General features: G+C 46.2%; 1 protein-coding gene across 1 annotated transcript in view; it reads right to left on the minus strand.

Moving 5' to 3' along the window:
- Nucleotides 1-368: 368 nt before the first annotated feature.
- Nucleotides 369-24,310, minus strand: part of FGFRL1 (fibroblast growth factor receptor like 1) — an 86,740-nt gene continuing 62,798 nt past the window's right edge. The window contains exons 3-5 of the mRNA XM_087726559.1: nt 11,842-12,126; nt 7,623-7,976; nt 369-4,553 (exon numbers count right to left, since the gene is read on the minus strand). Of these exons, the coding sequence (XP_087582685.1) occupies nt 4,144-4,553; nt 7,623-7,976; nt 11,842-12,126 (1,049 nt within the window). The 3' untranslated portion in view covers nt 369-4,143. The remainder of the gene's footprint in view (nt 4,554-7,622; nt 7,977-11,841; nt 12,127-24,310) is intronic.

Raw genomic sequence — 24,310 nt, forward strand, 5'->3', positions numbered from 1 at the left:
GGGTTATTTTATCCATTTGTATAGAGAGGGAAAAGGTTGATAAGTTTATAGAAACATAAATGTATGTTTCTTCTTCTTCTTTCCTCCTTCTTTCCTTCCTTTCTTCCTTCCTTCTCAAAATCTTGCCAAGTTCTCCAACCATCTTTCAATCAAGTTTCTCCCTTTCAAAGCAGAAAGACTGGATTTTTATTCAACTTACTTGGTTAGTGTTATTGGACTAAGGTTTTAATTTAGACCATTCTGAGAGCTAAGAAAAATTTCCATCAATGATTGCCTGCCGATAATTCATAAAAGACCAATTCTAAATCACCGTTAACTCGGGTGATCACTTTGAAAGGCATAAAGACTTGATAAGGCAGCGTGTGAATAAATTTATTTATTGTTCCATCAACCAATCACACCTTCATCATGGTTCCGTACACGTTAACAAAAATTGCATAGTTGTTACTTTCATTACTTTTAGTGGGTTGCTGTGAACAGCTAACAATGTAATGCTCATTCATCCTTATTTCTCTGATCTTGCTATGAACATCTGGATGCACCTCTGTTCTTCCATGTTTTGGCGCTTTCTAAACCAACGCAGTGATTAAGAGCAAGAAAAATTGTGCTTTGTCCCATATGAACTTTAAATTGTCAACCCTAACAGCCTAAAAGGTTTTCAGGAGGCATATATGCAAAATACTTTGATCATAACCCCTATCATCCACTGCCTGCTCTTCTGAACTGGAATAAAGTCCTCCAGCACTAGGATTGTAAAGGACTCTCAGAAAACCGCTTAAAAGCTTACCCCAAACTGAAATGCCATCTGGAGGAAATCATATTTCCCCAGCAATAAAATTCTTCTGAAAAGGCAATTGAAGTGCTACTTGGACAAAGGTGAGAATGGGATGGCATTTTTGGCTCCCTGAATATCTTATCAGGTAGGAATTCTATAGCACAGCGGCATTTAATCTAATGGATGTTGTATTCCTCATACGCCATAAAATTTAGGTTTCTCCATCAAAGTAGGAGTAGATTCTGAAAAACATTGTGTCTACAGTCATGAACATGAAACATTAGGGACCTTGAAGGGACCTGGGAGGTCTTCTAGACCAGCCCCGTGCTTAAGGTAGGAGACCCTACACAATTTGAGACAAGTGGCTGTCCAGTCTCTTCTTGAAAACCTCCACCGATGAAAGTCTGTAATGATTATCCATGATCCAGGTCCTGATTGTCCCAAAGGTGCTTTTTCAAGAGGCAACTGGATTTCCTTGTTTTTTCTTCGAAGACGTTTAGCTTCTCATCCAAGAAGCTTCTTCAGCTCTTAACGGATGGTGAGGAATGGAAGGATTGCTACTCCTTGCAAACAACTGGTCATTTGCATCCATTTAGAGGGTCCTTGAAGCACTTGGAGGTTGCTTCCTTCAAAAAGGAGGCAGATGACCAGCTGCCTGCGAGGGATGTAAATCCTTCCATTCCCCACCACCGTCCAGTCAAAGCTGAAGAAGCCTCTTGGATGAGAAGCGAAACGTCTTCCAAGAAAGCCCAGTTGCCTCTTGAAAAAAGCACCTTTGGGACTCCAGGGATGAAAAAGAATGGAAGACAAGGATAGCTTTCTTCATCTTGATCAAGGTGAATTCCTAGCATTCGTCTTCACTTGACATTCTTCAGTGCGAAACATTGAAGAGCTGAAATCTCACTAGTGAAATCCTTTGGCATCAGTTATTACCTTGGCATTGAAATCTTCATACATATTTGGTTCTGCCGTTTGCCAGCGTAGGGCTATTTCATTTAAAAGTCCCTCTCGTTTCAGGGACGGAGCCCTGCTTATTTGTTGATGACAGTAGAAGACAAACCACGGCTTCTTGGAACAAAACAACCACCAGGTCAACTTTTGTTGCACCAAGAAGAGTGCCTGGAAAATGATGAGCAATAGCCTAGAGGCGCCCATTTGTAATTCTGGTGACTTCAGAAGGATAAACCATGCGTTGTGACATGACATTAAGCCCTCCCTTGGTGCACTTGTATCACAATAATCAGGTGGGTGGGTTTCTACCAGCATTGATACCCATTTGCTTCACGCATGCTTCACTTCCGCTCACTGTAAGTTGTTCTGCGGATGCGCGAAGAACATGAAAAACTACTATAAAACATGCCGGCAATGTCAGCAGAGACCGGGAAACCAGTTCAGGGCGTGGCCAGCCTGGGTCTCTGCCGGTTCTGTGGCCCAGGCCAAATTACCACTATCGGTTCGCCTAAACTGGTACGAACCGGTAGAAACCCACCTCCACTGCAAATATAAAAAGGGCAGAGCTGGCATTCAAATCGGTGGTGGGTTCCGGGTGGTACGGCCCAGTACGGGTATACTGGTGGCAGCTGGGAGCAGCGACCACCGTACTGGAATGGTGTTTCGTTGGGCCCACCCGCCTGCCCACGCTCCTTACTTCTTTTTGAGGGAAAGGGGCCACGCAAGCACAACGTATGGTTCCTGCGTGACCTTGCCAAGCAGCTGTGGCATCGCAGGGGGGTGGTGTGTGCATGCGTGTGCAGCGCGCATGCCCGAGGTGGATGCCCGGCCACGCCGCAACATACTGGTTGCAAGGGGATCCGGAACCCACCACTGATCCAAATGTCACCAGATGGTTTACCCCTTGAAGGATGCTAACATCATCGGCTGCAAACCGAAGACGTTAAAGATGCTATTAAAATTATTTTCCTCGTATTTTAGAGCCCGCCGTTCACAGAAATCTGGGGTAAAATAAACCACAGTCGAAAGACAGGGATAAAAATGCTTACTTTGGAAGAAATATACATTTTACAAAATAAATTAAATATACACGATTTCCCCTTAAACTCTATATAGATTTTTTTTTAAGTTTATGTTCTTTTTTTTTCTCCTTTCTTTTTTAAAAAAAACTGAATCTGCCTTGACTCCATTTTAATACGGTCACATTTTGCCTGTTTCTCCCCCTCGGAAATGAAGTGCATAAATTAGCAAGATGGATCTTCTTCCCCTCATCTCTCTCTCTTTCTCTCTCTCGACCTGCAAAGTCGTATTACACAAATGAGTTTGTTCCTGAGAAACAGAAGAAATTCCGTTAGTTTCGAGACACTTCAGCTTATGTGTGTTGTCACAAAGAGGGCTCTCTGCCGTAGTCCATGAAAATCGGACGAGGAGGGTTTACACCTCAGGGAAGTGAAAATATTAGGCTGGTGTGGGAACACAGATGGTGGCCTTCATTGACATGGGGACCTCAAGCAGGAGCAATAGCAGTAGACTTATATATCGCTTCATAGGCCTTTCAGGCCTCTCTAAGCGGTTTACAGAGAGTCAGCATATTGCCCCCAACAATCTGGGTCCTAATTTTACCCACCTTGGAAGGATGGAAGGCTGAGTCAACCCTGAGCCGGTGGGATTTGAACCGCTGACCTGCTGATCTAGCAGTAGCCTGCAGTGCTACATTTAACCACTGCGCCACCTTGGAGACCAACATCCATCCCCATTGAAGGGCTCCATCTTGGTTTTTATCAATACCCCCCATATCCCTGAAGGCCACCCGGCCCCTAAATTCTAAAAAAAAAAGTCAGCAGTTCCAGTTCATCATTTATCAATTCAGCTTGATCATAATTAAATATAAATATAAAAATGAGTTTTGGGAGGGTGTGGGGTCAAGGGAAGGTTTCCATGGTTTTTCAGGAAGCTTTCTAGAGATTGAGGAGTTTGGCTATTGCTAATTATAAGGCAGCCTTTCTTGGCTTCACAACTTTGAAGCGCGCGCACAAACACACACACACACACACACACAGAGCCCCCACACGCTCATCCATCCATCCATCTTCTTGGTAAGGCCACTCAAATGTTTCCCTTTGGGATGTTGGCACTTTGGCATTGTGCTGCTTGCTTTGAAGGAGAATGGGGTTGGGTTGAGTCATCTTCTGACCTTGTAGGCATCTGAAGCAGCTTTCCTCCAAGATAAAGTGGGCTCCTAAAAGGAAAGGCCTTTGCCATTTTGGGAATTCCTTCATTGCTCCTGGTCACAGTAACAACACACCCTTGAACAAGACACCGTGTTCTGTTGTGTTGCGTTATTTTGCCCCACACCCCGGCCATTTCCACTGATCCAAAGCGAATCAGACTTCCGTGTCGCAACGTTCTCAAATCTTTTAACACGGATAATGGATGTGCTGGTGTTGGTGTACCTTGCCTTCCACGTGCGAGTGGGTGTGAGTGTGGATGTCTGTATAAATCTTTGGGTACATTTTGGAAGCCGCGCTGGACGCCAGGACGGGCCCTTGGGTCAGCAAGTGTTGCTGCTGAGCTACATATTCCTCATAGTTTATGGAGGACAAGCAGTCTTTATCGGAGACCTGGGCGGTGCAAACCCGGTCTCGGGGCTGCGTCCTGTGTCCTGGAGTTGCAGGTGGAGGAGAACATGGCTTCTTCTTGGTTTGGCAAAGCCAGAGGACAATCGTCCCAAAGATGAAGACAGCCCCAGCTGGGATCCCGATGATGACCGGCCATGGTAGATTGCTGGCAGAAGAAGGAGCCATCGGTTGACTCGGGGACTTGGGGTCTGCGTGACAGAAAGAACAAAAAAAAAAGAGAGAGAAGAGGAATTAGAAGCAGGCCAGGAAATGTCAGAATAGTGAGCTGGGTTTGGTCTCCACTTCTCTGAATTATTGTATTTTTCAGAGTATAAGACGCTCCGAAATATAAGACGCACCTAGCTTTTGGGGAGGAAAACAAGGGGGGGAAAATCTGCTTCTGCCTCCCAGCAATTTGCCTCCTTCCCTTCAGCAATCAGAGCCCAGAGATACAGAGATGTCCCCATTATATTCTGCCCACCCCCCATGTATGGAGAGAACTGTCTTTACATCTATAAACGGTCATCAGAGGTGGAGAGACAGATCTTATTCCATTCGTTTCAAAGCCTTTGCCAACAATTGATCCAACTGTCAGGCCTGAAGCCATTTTCTCTTTGGGATCTTTGGCCCGAAACACTTTCTATTATTCTGCTACGCATTTCCTATGGTGGAGAAATGGGAAAAGGGGTTTTTGTATGGAGTTAGATGCTATGTAGCCATAACAACATTCTTTCTAGAAAGCCAAGGTCATCCTTTGTCTCTGCACCTGACCGGAATTGGATGTGTGGAAGCTGCTAGCATGGCAGTGGAAGATTGGACCATGGGATGGACTTGTGGGTGTGGGGGCAAGATCTTGAACTTTCAGCTGGGTGGGGAAACCCGGGAAATTTTCAGATTCCAGTTTTCCCAGATGTGCCAACATGGCTCTCTTAATAAATTGGAACTTTGAGAAATACTTTGCCCCGGACTCTGGTTTAATTTTGGAGGCTATTTGGAATGCTGACACCAACCATCTGGATCACTCCTGCACTGATGCACTGCATACAGTCACTTAAAGCAGGGGTCTCCAACCATGGCAACTTTAAGCCTTGCAGATTTCTGGGAGTTGACGTCCACCAGGCTTAAAGTTGCCAAGGTTGGAGACCTCTGACTTAAAGCATGAAGGTTGATTAGTTCAATTCCTAGTACTCTGGTTGGAACTCCCCAGAATAATGCCTGGCTGCCACCTCTGAGGAGTCCCAATAAGGCTTAAACTGGTCATCTGGTGACCCCTGGTGGTTATCATGGCTGATAATATAGTCCAGGGTTGAAATGAGCTCAGAGAGCACCAAGGACTCCATTGCTAGAACCTTCTCAATGTCTTATTTTGGTCTGGGTAGAACAGTGTTTCTCAACCTTGGCAACTTGAAGATGTCCGGACTTCAACTCCCAGAATTCCCCAGACAGCATTCGCTGGCTGGGGAATTCTGGGAGTTGAAGTCCGGACATCTTCAAGTTGCCAAGGTTGAGAAACACTGGGGTAGAAGGTTGTGGGTAGACAACAACGTTAATCAACACCCCAAAAGAATGCATTTTCCAGGTTTTGAATAAAAGCAATGCTTTTGTTTTTATTGGCCACACTTGCGGGACACATCTTAGAATTAGATCTGCTAGGATAAAAATATTCATCTTTGGAACGAATAAAATGGGATTGACACACAAAGACAATTAAAGGACAATCTCGGCAAATTTCAACTTGAAATAAATCATAAAAAAGCATGTCTTTCAAATACAAGCAGGGCCTTCCTTTTCAGACAGTGATTTCATGAGAGCCGAGGTGGCGCAGTGGGTAGAGTGCAGTACTGCAGGCCACTTCAGCTGACTGCTCTCTGCAGTTCAGCGGTTCTAATCTCACCGGCTCAAGGTTGACTCAGCCTTCCATCCTCCCGAGGTGGGTGAAATGAGGACCCAGACTGTGGGGGCGATATGCTGACTCTGTAAACCGCTTAGAGAGGGCTGAAAGCCCTATGAAGCGGTATATAAGTCTAACTGCTATTGCTATTGCTATTTGAACCTTGGTTATAAAAATTTGCATACAAAACAGTTAACGTGTCCACCCATCCAGTAGATACCGAGACGGGCCAGATTTAGCTTGATCTGCTCGTCTCCAACAATGATGAGCTTCCAATTCCTGTTCTACTGGAGACGAATAAGTATTTCCCCTTTCCCAGTCCAAGGTTGGGCGAGAAGCATTTTCCAGGATAATTGTGGCCGGCTGAAAATTTAGGTGCCCTTAGCCGTCCTCAAGGGTGGAAATGTTAGCCAATGTTGACTTGAGTGAAGTTGATTTGGATACGGGCGATTCTGGACTGCGAGCTCAAAACTCAGCCGCCAAGGCAACGCCCCGGAGCTTAAGAAAGCAAACTTAACAAATAACTACATCAGGGGTGTCAAACTCAAGGCCTGCGGGCCAGATCTGGCCTACGATGTGGTTGGATCCAGCCCGTACGGCCATCCGGGACACAGTAAGGAGCTGGCCTGCGTTGCTTCGGCCAGGCCCACCCAATCCTGGCATTCATAGGTACGCACATAGCAATAGCAATAGCAGTTAGACTTATATTCTGCTTCATAGGGCTTTCAGCCCTCTCTAAGCGGTTTACAGAGTCAGCATATCGCCCCCAACAACAATCCGGGTCCTCATTTTACCCACCTCGGAAGGATGGAAGGCTGAGGGAAGGAGGAAAGAAGGGAGGGAGGAGGGAAGGAAGGAAGGGAGGGAGGGAGGGAGGGAGAGAGGGAGGAAGGAAGGAAGGAAGGAAGGAAGGAAGGAAGGAAGGAAGGAAGGAAGGAAGGAAAGAAGAGCAATAGCACAGATTTATATACCACTCCATAGTGTTTTTATAGCCTTCTCTAAGCAGTTTACAGAGTCAGCATATCGCCCCCAACAACAATCCGGGTCCACATTTTACCCACCTGGGAAGGATGGAAGGCTGAGTCAACCCTGAGCCGGTGAGATTTGAACAGCCGAACTGCAGAACTGCAGTCTGCTGAAATAGCCTGCAGTGCTGCATTTAACCACTGCACCACCTCGGCTCTTATGCACAGTCCCGGCCCACGCATGCACGCAGGAGGCAACCAGGATGGTGGGAGCAGTGCCTGCATACTCAGTGACTCCTGTGCATGCATGCACCTCCCCTCCACTAATGGCCCACTACAATGCTGATCCGGCCCACAAATAAATCGAGTTTGACACCCCAAAGAAAGACCCAATGGCCAATCGATGGACAGAAACATCTCACCTGGTAAGACGGTAAGAAATGCACTCCGGAAGCTGTAGCCCATGGTGTTTGCCCCTAGGCAGATGTACATGCCAGCATCTTCTTCCTTGGCACGTGCAATCATGAGTTTGTTTAGGTAGGAGCCATCCGGGCGAGACCACACGTCCCCAGTGGGCAGCACCACAAACTTCTGCCCGCCGACATCGATGGTGGAATTGTATCTGCTCTCCGTGCCGTACTCGACCCTCTTCAGCCACTGGATCACCGGTTTCACGTCACTCCTCACCTTGCACTGGAAGGATGTGGTTCCCCCATAGTCCACGGTCGTGTTCACAGGGTGTGTCCCGGTGAGAATGGGTTTCGATCGTGTCCTTTCTAGAAATAGATACAAATTTTAATTTGATTAAGAGCTGCCAGCAAACCAGGGGTCGGCAACCTTAAACACTCAAAGGTCCTAACCGGAAGCCCCCTGTTCAACTCTGCAGCCAACTGGAAGGTCAGTTACCCCACCATAGAGTCTCCTCCTAGTGTGCCATCCTTCTTCCTCTGCTGACCGGAAGTCCGGTTTCCTCACCATAGAGTCTCCTGCTAGCATGGCATCCTTTTTCCTCTACCTGTCCTAACCGAAAGCCCTATCAATTGTCTCACCACAATGTAAAACTATGTAGAAAGAGTGCAGAGAAGAGCAACAAAGATGATTAGAGGACTGGAGGCTTAAAACATACGAAGAACAGTTGCAGGAACTGGGTAGGTCTAGTTAAATGAAAAGAAGGCCTAGGGGAGACATGATAGCAGTGTTTCAATATCTCAGGGGTTGCCCCAAAGAAGAGGGAGTCAAACTATTCTCCAAAGCACCTGAGGGCATAATAAGAAGCAATGGATGGAAACTAATCAAGGAGAGAAGCAACTTAGAACTAAGGAGACATTTGCTGACTGTGAGGACAATGAATCAGTGGAACAGAAGTTGCCTCCAGAAGTTGTGAATGCTCCAACACTGGAAGTCTTTAAGAAGATGTTGGATAGCCATTTGTGTGAAACGGTATAGGTTTTCCTGCCTAGACAGGGGGTTGGACTAGAAGACCTCCAGGGTCCCTCCCAACTCTGCTATTGTATTGTATTGTATTGTATTCTATTCTACACACACACACATACCCACTTATGGTCAAAAGGAGATTGTGTTTGTAACAGTTTGCAGCTGTCCTATTGTGAGCTTAACAATTGAAGTTTTTAAGGAGAGGTTGGATAACCATTTGTCTGACATGGTGTAAGGTTTCCTGCCTAAGCAAGGGGCTGGACTAGAAGACCACCAAGGTCCCTTCCAACTCTGTCATTCTATATTTCCATTATAAATATGTAATAAAATATATAACGTATATAATAAATATATAATAAAAACCAGAAGAGATCTACTAAGAAGGATTTCAGGGCCATTGCAGTAAAGAAGACAGATCATAAGATGTAGCTTGTCAACTACACCAAAATGAGAGAGCCGAGGTGGCGCAGTGGTTAGGGTGCAGCACTGCAGGCTACTTCAGCTGACTACAGTTCTGCAGTTCGGTGGTTCAAATCTCACCGGCTCAGGGTTGACTCAGCCTTCCATCCTTCCGAGGTGGGTGAAATGAGGACCCGGATTGTTGTTGGGGGCAATATGCTGACTCTGTAAACCGCTTAGAGAGGGCTGAAAGGCCTATGAAGCGGTATATAAGTCTAACTGCTATTGCTACTGCTAAAATGAACATGGAAACGGTGACAATCAACTCCGGGAAAGACCAGATCTCAACCGGCAGGTGAACCAGGCGAAGATTCCCAGCAGCTCAGGCAAAACAGCCAGCGCATCAGGTGATAAATCTCTTCTGTATCCCTTTGGACACATGAAGGGTAATCAGCCTTCAAATCTCCTTAATAGCAAAAAAATCTGGCAAATTTATGCAGCCTTTCTGTAGAGTTTGAACCAGAAGATGCTCTCCTTCTGGATCTGGAAGGGAACGGAAGATAAATGGGAAGAGCAGAGCTGTGACAGATGCCCGCCTGGTTCTGATGAAGGGGAAAATGCTACATGCTACATCCTACACGGAGCTGCGATTTGATTCATTTCCTTGTTTCCTGCTCCCGGTTTTAATGTAAACACATGTTTTCACTGCTCCGCACAGCTGCGTCTTTATCAGTCCCAGATGTGGGACGGTCTTGTATCATCCACTCACAACGGGGATGCTCACATGTGCTTTTCATTCACATTTTTTTATGTAGCTGAAAACGTCGATGGGCTGCTTCACGTCATCTGATTGGAGAGGTTGGTCTTTGAGTAGGAAATACGGGCAGCCTTGGACTTAACCAACATCTGTTTAGCGACTGTTCTAAGTTACAACAGGGATGAAAAAATGTGATTCATTTCTTCATTATGCACACTTACGACTGTTGAAGCATCCCCGGGCCAAAACAACGGATTCCCACAACACTGTGAAACTGCCTAGTAGGGCTGTATTACTATTACCCTTCTCCTCTTTCTTATAACTATTTCTTTATCTTCTTAGGAATATAATTTCGTTGCTTGTGTCTTAACGCTTTATACTAATTGTTTTATTTAGTATCCTAGTATGATATATGTTGATTGCTTACTTAGTAGCATATGACTATCTCTAAGTGTTGTATCTAATGGTTTATGATGAATGTATTTTATGATGATTATGATCATGATTTATCACTTGTCGATAAATTCATTCATTCATTCATTCATTCATTCATTTATTCATTTATTCATTTATTATTAAATCAATTTATAAGCCACCCAATCCCGGAGGACTTCGGGTGGCTTACATCGAAGAAAAAAGAATAATGGGCCTTTGAGTTGAGTCAACAGGGCCGGAACAAGGAATCGCTGTGATGTAGCGAGTCCTTCTTCCTTGGTAATGGCCAGCCCTACAGCTCCCGTCATATCTGCCCCTCCCGGTCGTAACCGGTATGCTCCGACCCTCCCCCGTTCCCGTAGACCCCCACCCCCCTCCCATGGCCCTCATTCTTCTCGACAGGCCGCACAAATCATTCATCTCAGGACGGGGGGTGAATCTGGGCCCTCATCTACTTCTGTGTCTGCACTCATCTCCGCCCCCTGCCTTTTATCCCCAGAGCTCGGGTGGGGCTTCGCTAGCAGCGATGTCTCTTCCATCCCAAGGACCGGCCCATAGATTTCCACTGCTCTCCTCTCCTCTGCCACATCTATTCATCTCCGCCCCCTGCCTTTTATCCCCAGAGCTCGGATGGGGCTTCGCTAGCAGCGGTGTCTCTTCCGTCCCAAGGACCAGCCCATAGATTTCCACTGCTCTCCTCTGCCACATCTATTCATCTCCGCCCCCTGCCTTTTATCCCCAGAGCTCGGGTGGGGCTTCGCTAGCAGCGATGTCTCTTCCATCCCAAGGACCGGCCCATAGATTTCCACTACTCTCCTCTCCTCTGCCACATCTATTTATCTCCATTTCCTGCCTTTTATCCCCAGAGCTCGGGTGGGGCTTTGCCAGCAGCGGTGGCTCTTCCATCCCAAGGACCGGCCCATAGATTTCCACTGCTCTCCTCTCCTCTGCCACATCTATTCATCTCCGCCCCCTGCCTTTTATCCCCAGAGCTAGGGTGGGGCTCCGTTAGCAGCAGTGATTCTTCTGTCCCAAGGACCGGCCCATAGATTTCCACTGCTCTCCTCTCCTCTGCCACATCTATTCATCTCCGCCCCCTGCCTTTTATCCCCAGAGCTTGGATGGGGCTTCGCTAGCAGCAGTGGCTCTTCCGTCCCAAGGACCGGCCCATAGATTTCCACTGCCCTCCTCTCCTCTGCCACATCTATTCATCTCCACCCCCTGCCTTTTATCCCCAGAGCTCGGATGGGGCTTCGCTAGCAGCGGTGTCTCTTCCGTCCCAAGGACCGGCCCATAGATTTCCACTGCTCTCCTCTCCTCTCTGCCTTCTGTGCATCTGTGCATCAGGCAGTGAGCTCAGCTGTTCCTCCCCTTCCTCATCAGCCACCTCCAGACCTGGGGGCTCTTGACTCTCCATCTGAGGGATGCTCAAGCTCCACCTCTCTCTCCCTCCCCCCCCCACTCTCTGCCAACTCCACTCCCTATGCCCCCTCAGAGCTCTCGGGTTGCCTTGATGATTCCCACCCCTCCTCCTCCTCCTCTGATTTGGGTTCTGGAGGGGCTGGCAGCCAACAGGTCACAACACTTGTGATGCCCAACTGTCAGTCATCACTTACGGATCACTTCCACTTTGTAGGTGGCATTGATTTCACCCATCCTGTTGAAAACGCGGCAGGTGTACTTCCCACTGTCCTCCGGCTTCAGGTTCTTCAAATTAAGTGTCCACCTCTTCCTCTTGTTCTCACCCATCTCCTGTGATGTCAGGGGCTTGTTGTCCTTTAGCCAGCTGATGTCCGGCCGGGGATTGCCACTGGCCACACATTTCAGTCGAATCGAACTCCCCACCGGACGGGCGATCACCCGTTGCCTCATCTTCGCAGGCTGGGTGAATCTGGGTCGAGCTATAAAGAAGAATAATGACAGAATTATTATTAGAGAATAGAGAGGAGCAAGGCGTAGGAGGTTGGGCTAGAGGACCTCCAAGGTCCCTTCCAGCTCTGCTATTCTGCTATCAGAAAAGGGACCATTGAGGGGGAAATGTCATTAATCTGATAGCAAAGAATAATACGAAGATTTCGTCTAGAACAGTGTTTCTCAACCTTGGCAACTTGAAGATGTCCGGACTTCAACTCCCAGAATTCCCCAGCAGTGGTTAGGACAGTGTTTCTCAACCTTGTCAACTTGAAGATGTCCGGACTTCAACTCCCAGAATTCCCCAGCCAGCGAATGCTGGCTGGGGAATTCTGGGAGTTGAAGTCCGGACATCTTCAAGTTGACAAGGTTGAGAAACACTGGTCTAGAATATAGGATTGTGTTTTAGAAGGCAAAACTCAGGCCTTTCCAAGACAGCAGAATATAAATCACAAAAGACAACCAACAGACGCACAAACATTTTTCTCAACAACTGTTTGACAGAAACAACAGGTTAGACTAAGCCCGGCTTTGTCTCTTCTGCTATGGAGTTTGTGGCTGTTTAACGGAAGATTTTCAGAAGATTCCAGCCTGATATGTATGAAATTTGGCAAGATTTTTATCTTTGTGGAAAGGCACTTACATCTATCGTGTATTTCTCTCTAAAGAGCGGTGGGAAAAGCAAATGAAATTTAGTAGATCCTAAATGATCTTTTTCAAGAGGATCAGATCTAGTGGATGGAAACTAACCAAGGAGAGGAGGCAACCTAGAACGAAGGAGACATTTCTCAACACCGAGAACAATTAATCAGTGGAACGACTTGCCTCTAGGAGTTGTGAATGCCCCAACGCTGAGTGTTTTTAAGAAGAGGTTGTGTTAGATCTTAAAGCACATGATTGCACTTGTATACTGTGGCTTTTTTAGCAATAGCAATAGCAGTAGACTTATATACCGCTTCATAGGGCTTTCAGCCCTCTCTAAGCGGTTTACAGAGAGTCAGCATATTGCCCCCAACAATCTGGGTCCTCATTTTACCCACCTCGGAAGGATGGAAGGCTGAGTCAACCCTGAGCCGGTGAGATTTGAACCGCCGAACTGCTGATCTAGCAGTAGCCTGCAGTGCTGCATTTAACCACTGCGCCATCTTTTTAATGTTAGTGTAAAAATAGGACAAGCTGAACATATTGGTAGACAATAGAGGTACACTGAAGGGAGGAGTAGAGCGAAAGAAGAAGGAGGGGTGGAGAGGGTGGGAGAGAGGATTGGAGGCAGGAGGAGAAGGAAGGGAGGGAGTGTATTGGGAGAGAGGAGTGATAGAGGGGGAGGGGAAGTAGAAGGGTATGTTGGAAGGAAGAATGAAAGTTGGAGGGGGGTGAAAGAGGGTGTATGGTGGGTCAAGGTGGTATATTGGGTTTGTATTTTGGGGGGGTATTATCTATAAAAGCGAGGGCTGTGTTTATTATTCAATGTTATATGCCCCGGTTATGCACAGTATACATGTGATTGTATGGAATGAAATGGAAATGGAAATAAACGTATTTTCAAAGTAAAAAAAAAAAAGAAGAGGTTGGATAACCAGAAGGGGTGCAGGCTTTCCTGCCTAGGCGGGGGGTTGGACTAGAAGACCTCCGAGGTCCCTTCCAACTCTGTTATTCTATTACGATCTTTTTATCCTGGAGGCAAAGAATAACTTCTCTTCAATGCAGAAGACCGAAGATAAACCGAGGTTGGTTTAAAGAGCCAAGGTGGCGCAGTGGTTAAATGCAGCACTGCAGGCTACTGCTAGATCAGCAGTTCAGCGGTTCAAATCTCACCGGCTCAGGGTTGACTCAGCCTTCCATCCTTCCGAGGTGGGTAAAATGAGGACCCGGATTGTTGTTGGGGGAAATATGCTGACTCTGTAAACTGCTTAGAGAGGGCTGAAAGCCCTATGAAGCGGTATATAAGTCTACTGCTATTGCTATTGTTGTAGAATCAAGAGACCAGAAAGCCAAGCGATGCAATATAGGAAAAGTTTATTGAATGCGCAGGTTCAAACATGCCAAATCAGCATAAGAAGTTTGAACCCCGAAGGGTTCTTAAAGCCATACATTTATAGTGCAAATCACGTCATCATCTATAGAGGCAGAGTTTAAGCATATAAGGTAATGAGAGGAACCAAAAACTGTCTATGCCAGATGGCCAACAATTGCTATTCTTACAATATACATAGTCAGCACCCTATAGATCATGAGTGGGTGACATAAGCGACATAAACAGGACACATCTTGCAAGATGGCAGGAAACTCCCTGTCTGGGTCGACTTGTTCCCAGAAGTGTAAAAATACATCTTGCTTTCTTCAGCAACTGTCAGCAATTGTTTTCTGCTTAATGGTGCAAAACCTCAGCTTTGATCAGAGCATTTGATATTAAACATTGCCTATAGAACTATGGTTCGCAATTGGGCCTTTTAGCCCACCTTAGTCCCCCCTTTGGGACTCATCTGACCTGTCCAGAAGAGTCACATACTCAGGTTCAGTGGATAGTTCTCCCACTGGTTGCATTCTTTCATATTCCCATAAGGCCATTACCTGTGCCGTTGCTTTTCGCTCTGCTATTAAGGATAGACTGTTAGAAATAGTACGCACAAAAATAGGTAATACACAAGGAATTAATACACATCCTGCCGCGATTAAGCCTATTAGAGCAACTATAGCCTGTAAGCCTGGCAATCTAGGAAACCAGGAACCAAAGATTTCCTTGAAGTTGAATCCTCGCCACACCTGGTCAGGATTGTGAGTCAGTTGACGCATCTCTGCAGTTAATTGTTTAACAACAGTTCCAGTTTCATCAATTTGCAGGCAACAATTAGAAAGATTAAACTTACCACATACGCCTCCTTCTTTAGCTAGCAAGTAATCTAAAGCTAAGCGATTCTGATATACTGCTGTCCTTATTTTATCTGTAGCCTCGGATATTATATTAAGAGCCTTATCAATACGTTGGCCTGCTAAATCTAATACTGCTTGGAGGCGTATAATTCTATTCAGCATATAAATGGGTGTGCGATATCCATATGATCCATCTTCTGCCCACGTAGCCCTGCCATAGGTGCAGACAATTCTCTCCGAACTCCAAGTGTCACTGTCTTCTAAGGTGGCCCAATCCTTACAAAGGAAATTGGAAAAAACTGTATCAAGTTCTCGTTTCCTTCTAGTTTGTAGGCCAACCTTCTCGTACAATGGGATTCCTAGCACCTGGCGGGCTTTCATGGGTAATAAGAAAAATGAGGGCTTAATCCAACCTAGGACGCATGAGCCAGACCAATCCCTAGGCAGAGTTTCATATGCCAGCTTTCCACAAATCCAGTACATAGCCTCTGGAGCTTTCCATAGGGCATCAGTAGAGGAGGAATCTAGGTAATTCAAATACGTCATATCAAAACGTGGGGGCTGAGTTATGTTAGCTGGTGAAGACCAGATACTATAGTCAGGATTCCAGGAGCCCAAGCAGATTAAATCCCCTACATGTACTGATCCATTTCTTACGAAGCAATTTCTTCCTACCAGATTAGTGGACAGGGTCCATACAATCCCAGTAAATTCTTTCCTCATTGTAATATTACCAGTATAGGAAAGATTGTTATAGATTATAGGATCAGCTTCCATGGCTTCCCATGGCCACTGCTCTCCCATGTTAGTTCCTCCACAAACAAAGCAATTTTTAACAGTTAAGGTTTTAGCCACTTGCTCAGCCATTTCTATAAACAGATTATTTGCCTTGGTACTTATTGGTAATGGGTCTTCTAATTTTTGCAAGGTATCATATACAGACCATCCAAGGGATTTTACTTCTCCATCCTTAACCTTCTCAACTTTAATAGTTAAGTATGTTTTTGGGTCTCGCCCTTGACCATCAATTCCAAAGCCGTATGTCACTATGGGTAGGGTGTTACGGGATATTTCCATCCGTATTATATTCCCAACGTCTCTACGGAATGAAGTTATGTAGGAACATCCCTTATAGCCTCCTCCAGTATAATCACAAACACAGTCCCACCCACTACATTTTATAGTGCCTCCACATGGTAACCATTGGTTAGGATTACCATGAGCCCAATTAATCGTGGTTTCACATAAGTATTTATGATTAGCCTTATAAGCATCAACCCAATTCTGACCTCCACAAGACAACCCAAAGCCTCTGCTCAGGGCGGTGCATGCATCAAACATTAGAATTAGGGGTTGGTTACCCTGTTGCAGTTGTACAGTATAATTAAGGAAATACAGCTTGCCCTCTCCCTCTGGGTGATTTCTAGTACCCACCTTGGGCAAGCCTGTCCATAAGGTTACATTGAGGCGAACCGGAGTGTTGGGATTATAACATATAGTCTTTCCCTGTAAAGTACATAGGCTGTACATGGTCTTGTTATGCAAGCAATTCGTTTTAGTGGATTGACATCCTTGAGGCAGCTGTGTATGATATACCAAGGTGTTAACGGTTCGCGCCCCTATTGTAGCTTTAGTAATGCAGGGCGAACAATCGTCTGACCTACTTTTGGTTACTGCAGTTGGTACCCTTTTGGTTCGGGTGGGACCATCATTATTCCAATAAGGTTTGATGTCCCTGGAGGGTTCCCATAATACTTGACATAACCCACTCCACCCTAATGGTACATTTTGACTTCTATTATTATTACAAAGAAATAGTATATCTTCTGGGCTCCCTTCTGCAGTTCTACAGCAGCTAGACCATAAGGTTTTATCAATCCAGAGACACCTTGGGTCTCCCTGATCCCAGCTGCTCTTAGTTGCCTCTTTACATAGATCGTAAATCCCTTTTCTCCATTCATCATTATAGCTGCTACAGGACCACGCTAATCCTTTCTTGGAATACCTGGGCGTTACCTCTATTGTAAAATCACATCCTTTATGTATTGTTCTCCAATATTGGAATTCACCTTTTTGGAATCCCCCTCCTTTAATACAAATAGTGCTTAATGGTGGTCTACTCGGGTACAGGCTTATTTCTCTCTTATTTCTATGCCTCTTGGGTTTTCTTCTTCGAGTTACTCCAAATTCAATGGGACGCATTTGTACCATACATGCCCCTTGCCATCCAGATTTCAATTGCGAAGGGGAAGTAATACGGATCCAACCCCAATAATGGGGGGTTCCACAATCCAGAATCAGAGGTGGTTCTCCCCCCTTTTGTTGGGCCTTTGTACACATCCCTTTCCGCATTAAATATCCCACATATGGGCATACATCTGGGTTGGAAAATCCTCGGGACTGACAAGTGATTTTAGCAATTTTATCAAATTGATCAGGGAGTTTGCAAGGGTGCGGTAAGATCCCATTCCAACAATTTGGAGAAAACACAATGGGGGTTGTCTCCTCCCCTTCCCTGGATCCGACATTATAAGATCGGATAATATGGGGTCTATCCTCTGGGTTGCTCCATAGTCCTAGGTTGCCCACATCAACTAGAGTGCATCTGCTCCCAACACCGAATAACCATATCACTAATAGCGTGATAGACCAAACGAGCTGTATACCTTCGTACATCCCGTTCGCACACATCCTGACTTCTCCGATCCAGTATTGCAATTCGAACTGTAGGGGTCAATTTAAGAGTGTAGTAGGGAGGACCTGACCCAGTGACTATGTAGGGTGCTAATACATCTTCTATAATCACTATATCACACTTAATGTTACAATAGCTATGCTGGACACAATCAATACAGTGGGCACAACAGCAGCATCCACATTTACAGGAACAGAACCAACACATATGGTTAGTATAAAGGATGGAAGTAAATAAGGATTAGTATGCTGGTCCACTTATTCTTCACCCGTGCGAAGAAAGTCAGCTTCCGGAGTGACTTTAGCAAGGGTTCTCCATTGCTGACCTTTGGAAGATTTGCCGGGGGACAGGCTGCGCTGGCTCTCCGTCCTCCCTCTCAGGTGCAGGATCTGCTTCCGGTACAGGATCGGCTTGGATTACCCGTAAATTGTCTGTATACAATTGTCCGTTAGCGAAGGGGACGCCAGCAAATGGCCACCAGTCAATTGCTCTTACAGTTCCGCCAATTGAGTGCTGGACCGTCGGACTGGCGTATTTCACTATACAAATAATGCACACAATAAAAGCAAGTATCACAATACCTATAGCAATACAACAAAGGATATAATTGGACGTTATTGACGAATCAATTTCAACTTCAACGGTTGGTCGCTGGGATGTGTGGTCCATTGTTTGTCAGCGGCTCTCTTTATGCGAGTCCAATGTATCCAGGTTTTAGACTCCGCGATCTTAACAGCAAGTGGAGATGTCATAATTACCTCATAAGGTCCCTTCCACCTCCCCTCTAATTGTTCCTTTTTCCAATGTTTTACCCATACTCGATCCCCTGGCTTAAAAGAGTGACACTTAGTTACCAACCTAGGAGGGGTTTGTTCCAACACATAATTCCTCAATTTTTCAACCTGTTTATTTAGTTCTTGCACCATTTCCATGGCCCAAACTCCTCCCTTATGCCCCAAATCAGGCCATCCAGCCAAATTACGTCGTAACAACGTTGGAGGCCGACCAAACATCAACTCATATGGTGAGAGTCTATGTTGTCGTCTGGGGGCACTTCGAATTGCATATAAGGCAAGAGGTAAAGCATCTGGCCACTTCAAGTGTGTTTCTGCACAGATCTTGGTAATCTTTTCTTTTAAAGTCCTATTCATCCTTTCCACGGGAGAACCAGACTGCGGGTGGAAAGAAGAATGGAAGCGCCAGTTTACCCCGATCGCTTGTGCAATGGTCTGATTAATGTGATGGACAAACTCTGGGCCATTGTCTGACGAAATAAAAGAGGGGTTGCCAAATCGAGGAATAATTTCCTTAAGTAAAACCTTTGCTACTTCCTGTGCCTTTTTCGTCCTAGTAGGAAATGCCTCTGGCCATCCTGTGTACAGATCCACAATAACTAACATAGCCCTATAAAACCCACTCCTTGGCATATCAGTAAAATCAATCATAACCGTGTCCATAGGATAGTAAGCAATAGGTATAGTTCCTGGTGGAAGGGAAGGACCTTGCCTAGGATTAACTCTAGCACACGTTTCACAGGAAGATGCCACTTTTACCGCCATTCCTGCCAATCCATCTATATAGTAATCCCTCATAAGAGCTGATTCCAAAGCTGTTTTCCCCATATGGGTGGTCTCATGAGTGGAACGAACCAGTTGCCATGCCACTGTAGAAGGCACATATATTCTTCCATCCGGAAGAACATACCAGCCCTTATCGATGACTGCCATCAAGTCGTTGACTGCCTTATCACATTCAGATAAAGAATAGGAGGGTTGGATGTCTACTGGTATAACCCCTAAATCCAAGGCGACATTAATATATATGTCTGGTAAAGGCTCATGACGCAATGCTGCAGCCCTTGCTTCAACATCTGCTGCCCTGTTCCCTAAAGCAATTCTATCACTTCCTCGTTGGTGACCTTTACAATGCATAACTGCCACCTTTTTAGGTTTTTGGACAGCATCTATCAACTTCTGGATTAAATGGCCATGCTGTATATATTTGCCAGCTGAGTCTCTAAATCCCCTTTCCTTGTATACCGCTCCATGAGCATGCAATGTTAAAAAGGCATATTTACTATCTGTCCACACATTCAAACGTTCACCCTCAGCCCGTTCCAATGCTCGAATGAGGGCCCACAATTCTGCCACTTGTGCACTCCTTCCTGCTCCCAACGGCCCGCTTTCAACTACCCCCTCATCATCTACAATGGCATAGCCTGCAACTCTCATCCCCTGGTGTATATAACTAGACCCATCGGTATACCAGTTATAATCCACTTGAGGCAAAGGTATGTCAGTTAAATCAGGTCGTGTGGAATACACGGTTTCCAACACTTGTACACAATCATGTTCCACCTCAGTTTCTGTGGGCAAGAGAGTGGCAGGATTTAACGAGGTAGATACCACTAGATGAACCTGGGGGTTTTCAATCATCATGGCCTGGTATTTGATGATCCGTTGGTTACTAATCCATAAATGGCCTTTCTGATCAAGAATTGCCTGAACAGAATGTGGGGTGTGGACCTTGATCGGACAGGAAAAAGTGAGTTTATTACAATCTTGCAGCAATTCCGCGATGGCTGCTAAAGCTTTCAAACAATGCGGCCACCCTTGTGCCACCGCGTCCAGTTGTTTTGACAGATATGCTACAGGTTGCTGCCACTGGCCAAGCTGCTGAGTCAACACTCCTAAGGCGACATTCCTGCGTGTATCCACATATAAATTGAAGGGCTTACTCAGATTTGGCAGGGCCAAGGCCGGAGCTCTTGATAGAGCTCCTTTGATGGCATCAAAGGCTTGGTCCTGTTCATGTGTCCAAATGAAAGGGTCTGTCTTACTTCCCTTGGTAGACGAATAAAGTGGAGCCGCCATTAGTGCGTAATTTGGAATCCAAATTCTACAAAAACCTGCCAAGCCTAGAAAGCCTCTCAATTGTCTCCGATCAGTTGGCCTCGCCAGATTAAGCAACGCTTGTTTTCTCTCTGGGCCTAATGCTCTCTGCCCTTGTGTTATGTCATAACCTAAATAACGGACCTTCTGTTGGACTAACTGAGCCTTACTTCTGGACGCTCGATATCCACAATCTAACAACAAACACAGCATTCGTCTTGTGTTTTCCCAACACCCATCTCGTGACTGTCCCGTGACCAGCACATCATCCACATATTGTAAGACCGAATCTCCTTGTTGAAAGGGAATAAAATATTGTAAATCTTTGGCCAATGCGGTTCCGAAGAGGGTTGGGGAATTTTTGAACCCCTGAGGTAACCTTGTCCAGGTATATTGGCTCCTTGTTCCGGTGTACGGATTTTCCCATTCAAAAGCAAACAACGGCTGGCTAACAGGATGAATGGGTATAGTAAAGAAGGCATCCTTTAAATCAATCACTGAAAACCATTCAGCATCAGGCGGGATGAGGCTGAGTAGAGTATATGGATTAGACACAGATGGGTGAATTGTGACTGTCCTTTCATTAACCACGCGCAAATCCTGCACTGGTCTGAAAGACCCATCTGGCTTTAGGATAGGCAAGATTGGGGTGTTCCATGGGGATTGAATAGGGACTAACACCCCAGCATCTAAGTATGTTAAAATACAGTCGTATATGGACAGGATGGCTTCCCTCCAATAGGGTCGCTGCTGTCCAATATGAACAGGAGCTGCCAGGGGCTTCAATTCTACAATAATAGGGGGGTGATGTGCTGCAAATCCCGGAGGGTTATCCTCCGCCCATAATCCTGGTACACCAAATTCCCTCCATATGTCCAGACAATCTTCCTCAGAAGTCCTAACCACCATCAACCTCCACATTTCATCTGGCCGGTGACTCACAGTGAGATACTGCTTTCCCTCATCAAAGGAAATAGTAGCTCCTAACTTACTCAACAAATCCCTTCCTAACAATGGGACAGGACATTCAGGTATATACAGGAACTCATGTTGAATTTCGGACCCCTTAAAAGTACAGGTGACTGGTTTTAAGACTTGACGTCCCACGACTTGTCCAGACACTCCTTGTACTTGAATTTGGTATGGACCAGGGGTAGTTATTGGGTTGTTTATCACTGATCGTCCAGCCCCTGTGTCCACTAAAAAAGTAGTCTGCTGACCCCCAATATTTAGAGTAACCATTGGCTCGGGGGGAGTCTGCTCCAAGCCAGGTCCCCGTCAATCTGACCAACCGACTCCGGCTAGTCCGATACCCTCTATTCCTGCAGTTACCTGAGCATCAAACCCTCTTCCTCTTGGTTGCGACCCCCATCCACGACCTGGATGTCTGGGTGGCCCCCCTTGTCCTGTCATCATCCCTCGCCCAGTCATTCCTCGACCTGCCATGCTGCGGCCCAGCGGGCGTCGCCCGGGCGGACCCCTAAGCACTCCACGTCCCCTAGGAGCTAGCCTCTTTGGACACTCCCTCTGCCAATGTCCTTCAGATCCACAATGGGCACATTGATTCGGCCCCAAGCCTGCCCTTCCTCCCTGTAAGGCCAACGCCAACAACTCCGTCTTCTTATGCATTCGGTCATCTTTATCCTTTTTCTCAACCTTATCCCTATTAACATACACTTTTCTAGCCACCTCCACCAATTCAGTGGTGTTCTTTCCTAATGCTCCCTCTAACCTTTGCAATTTCTTACGAATGTCCAATGCACTTTGCGCAATAAATCTTTCATTCAGCATCCTTACATTCTCTGGGGCTCTTGGGTCCATCTGAGTGTACAACTCATAAGCCTCAATTAATCTCTGAAGGAATGCTTCTGGACTCTCATCTGCTCCTTGCATAACCAGCGAGGGTTTAGACAAATTCACAGGGGGCTTTCCTGCCTTCTTGAGAGCTGCCACTATCAGGGTTTGGTATGTTTGTATCTTTGCCAGGTCACCGGCTACTTTAGGATCCCATCCAGGATCCCGTTCCGGTGCTTCTTCCAAAAGTTTCTGAGCCCTATCTGCCTCTGTATGGTAACGTTCTCTAAAAACCTCTCGCATTCCTGCTTTACATTTCTCTCTTTCCTCTGCTGTCAGCAACGTAGTTAACAGCTGTTGTATATCTCGCCAATTGGGGTTATGACTATGCATAATGGTTTGAAACAAATCTGTCATTTCCGTGGGCTTCACGGACAGCGGACCAAAATGCTTCCGCCAATTCAATAAATCCGTAGTTGAAAAAGGGATATATTGAAAACAAGGGCGGTATTCAGGATCTCCTTGGGCGTCCACGCCCACCTGTTGTTCTGATACTCTTAACGGAAAGAGTCCTTCCTTTTCCTCTAACAATGTACTTTCCTCTTTCTCGGCTTTCGCCCTTTCCACTCCCAACCTTCTAGTTACTGGTCCTTCTCTCCTAATTCCTGTAGCCCCTGAACCACCATCCCTGGGCTCTTTTCTCCTCACTACCGCTCCTGTTGCCTGGGGATCCCCCGTTCCCCCAGCACTTCCTTTATCTCCACCATCCGCTGCAGCAACACCCATAGCCTGGGGCACAACAATACCTACAGGTGCTGAGGCATAGGGAGGAGGAGGTCTGAAGAGTTCCTCTTCATCCTGGGCAAAAATCCTTTTCTTCTCTGACTCTCTTGTATCTGGAGTTGCTATTTTTATTGTACGTCTGGGAGCTGACCTTAACTTCCCCTTTTCCTTCGGTCTCACCACACACAGACGGACCATTTCAGCCTGACACTGTAATAATTCATCTGCCTGTCCTGCGACTGCATCTCCCCACTGATCTATATATGGGAACTGATTGGGATAGCGTTCTTCGTTTGCAGCAATTAAAGAAGTTAAATCATCTATAATTTGGTTCTGAAATGTTCCTCCCATTGGCCATCCTACCCCCATATGCGGCCACTGGTTCTGACACAAGTAGATAAGCCTATCCTTGGTCAATTTCGGGTAAGGGACTCTATATTCAGTGTGGTTAAAATATGAATCAAACCCCTTAAGCATGCAGTCCAGCGGTCTGCTGGGCACGCTGCTACCCCCACCCATATCTAACACACTACCAGCGACCTGAGGCCCCAGAAGCCGGAACTCAATGGCCACCTGCAGGAAATGCGCTGGTTTAACCACCCACACAACCTATACGGACTTCATTAGGAACGCCGTCCCGAGTCCAGGGGGGTGATCAGGCCCCCTCTTCTATCTTCAAACGAGATAGGTACAATACAATTAATAGAATACTCGCCTGAGACGTCTTCTCCCCACGGATCCCGGCCAGGAAACACCACAGCTCTTTTCCTAAGCTTGCAGGGTTCTTGGACTCACGATGCGTGTCCCCCTTGGAGGAGTTGGGCTGCTGTTGTTGCTTCCCGGGGCAAAAGAAGACCCGAGGCGCCTGGAAGCCAAGGAGCAGCAGCCCCACACCCCAACGGGGCAAAGTGGCCCTCAGCAAAATATTGCCTTAGCTTCTCTGTCCCATCTGAAGGGTGCCAGAAAATGTTGTAGAATCAAGAGACCAGAAAGCCAAGCGATGCAATATAGGAAAAGTTTATTGAATGCGCAGGTTCAAACATGCCAAATCAGCATAAGAAGTTTGAACCCCGAAGGGTTCTTAAAGCCATACATTTATAGTGCAAATCACGTCATCATCTATAGAGGCAGAGTTTAAGC

The sequence above is a fragment of the Thamnophis sirtalis genome, unplaced genomic scaffold (assembly GCF_051295495.1).
Source record: "Thamnophis sirtalis isolate CommonGarterSnake01/CBP01778 unplaced genomic scaffold, rThaSir2_p1.2 scaffold_12, whole genome shotgun sequence".
Classification (NCBI taxonomy): domain Eukaryota; kingdom Metazoa; phylum Chordata; class Lepidosauria; order Squamata; family Natricidae; genus Thamnophis; species Thamnophis sirtalis.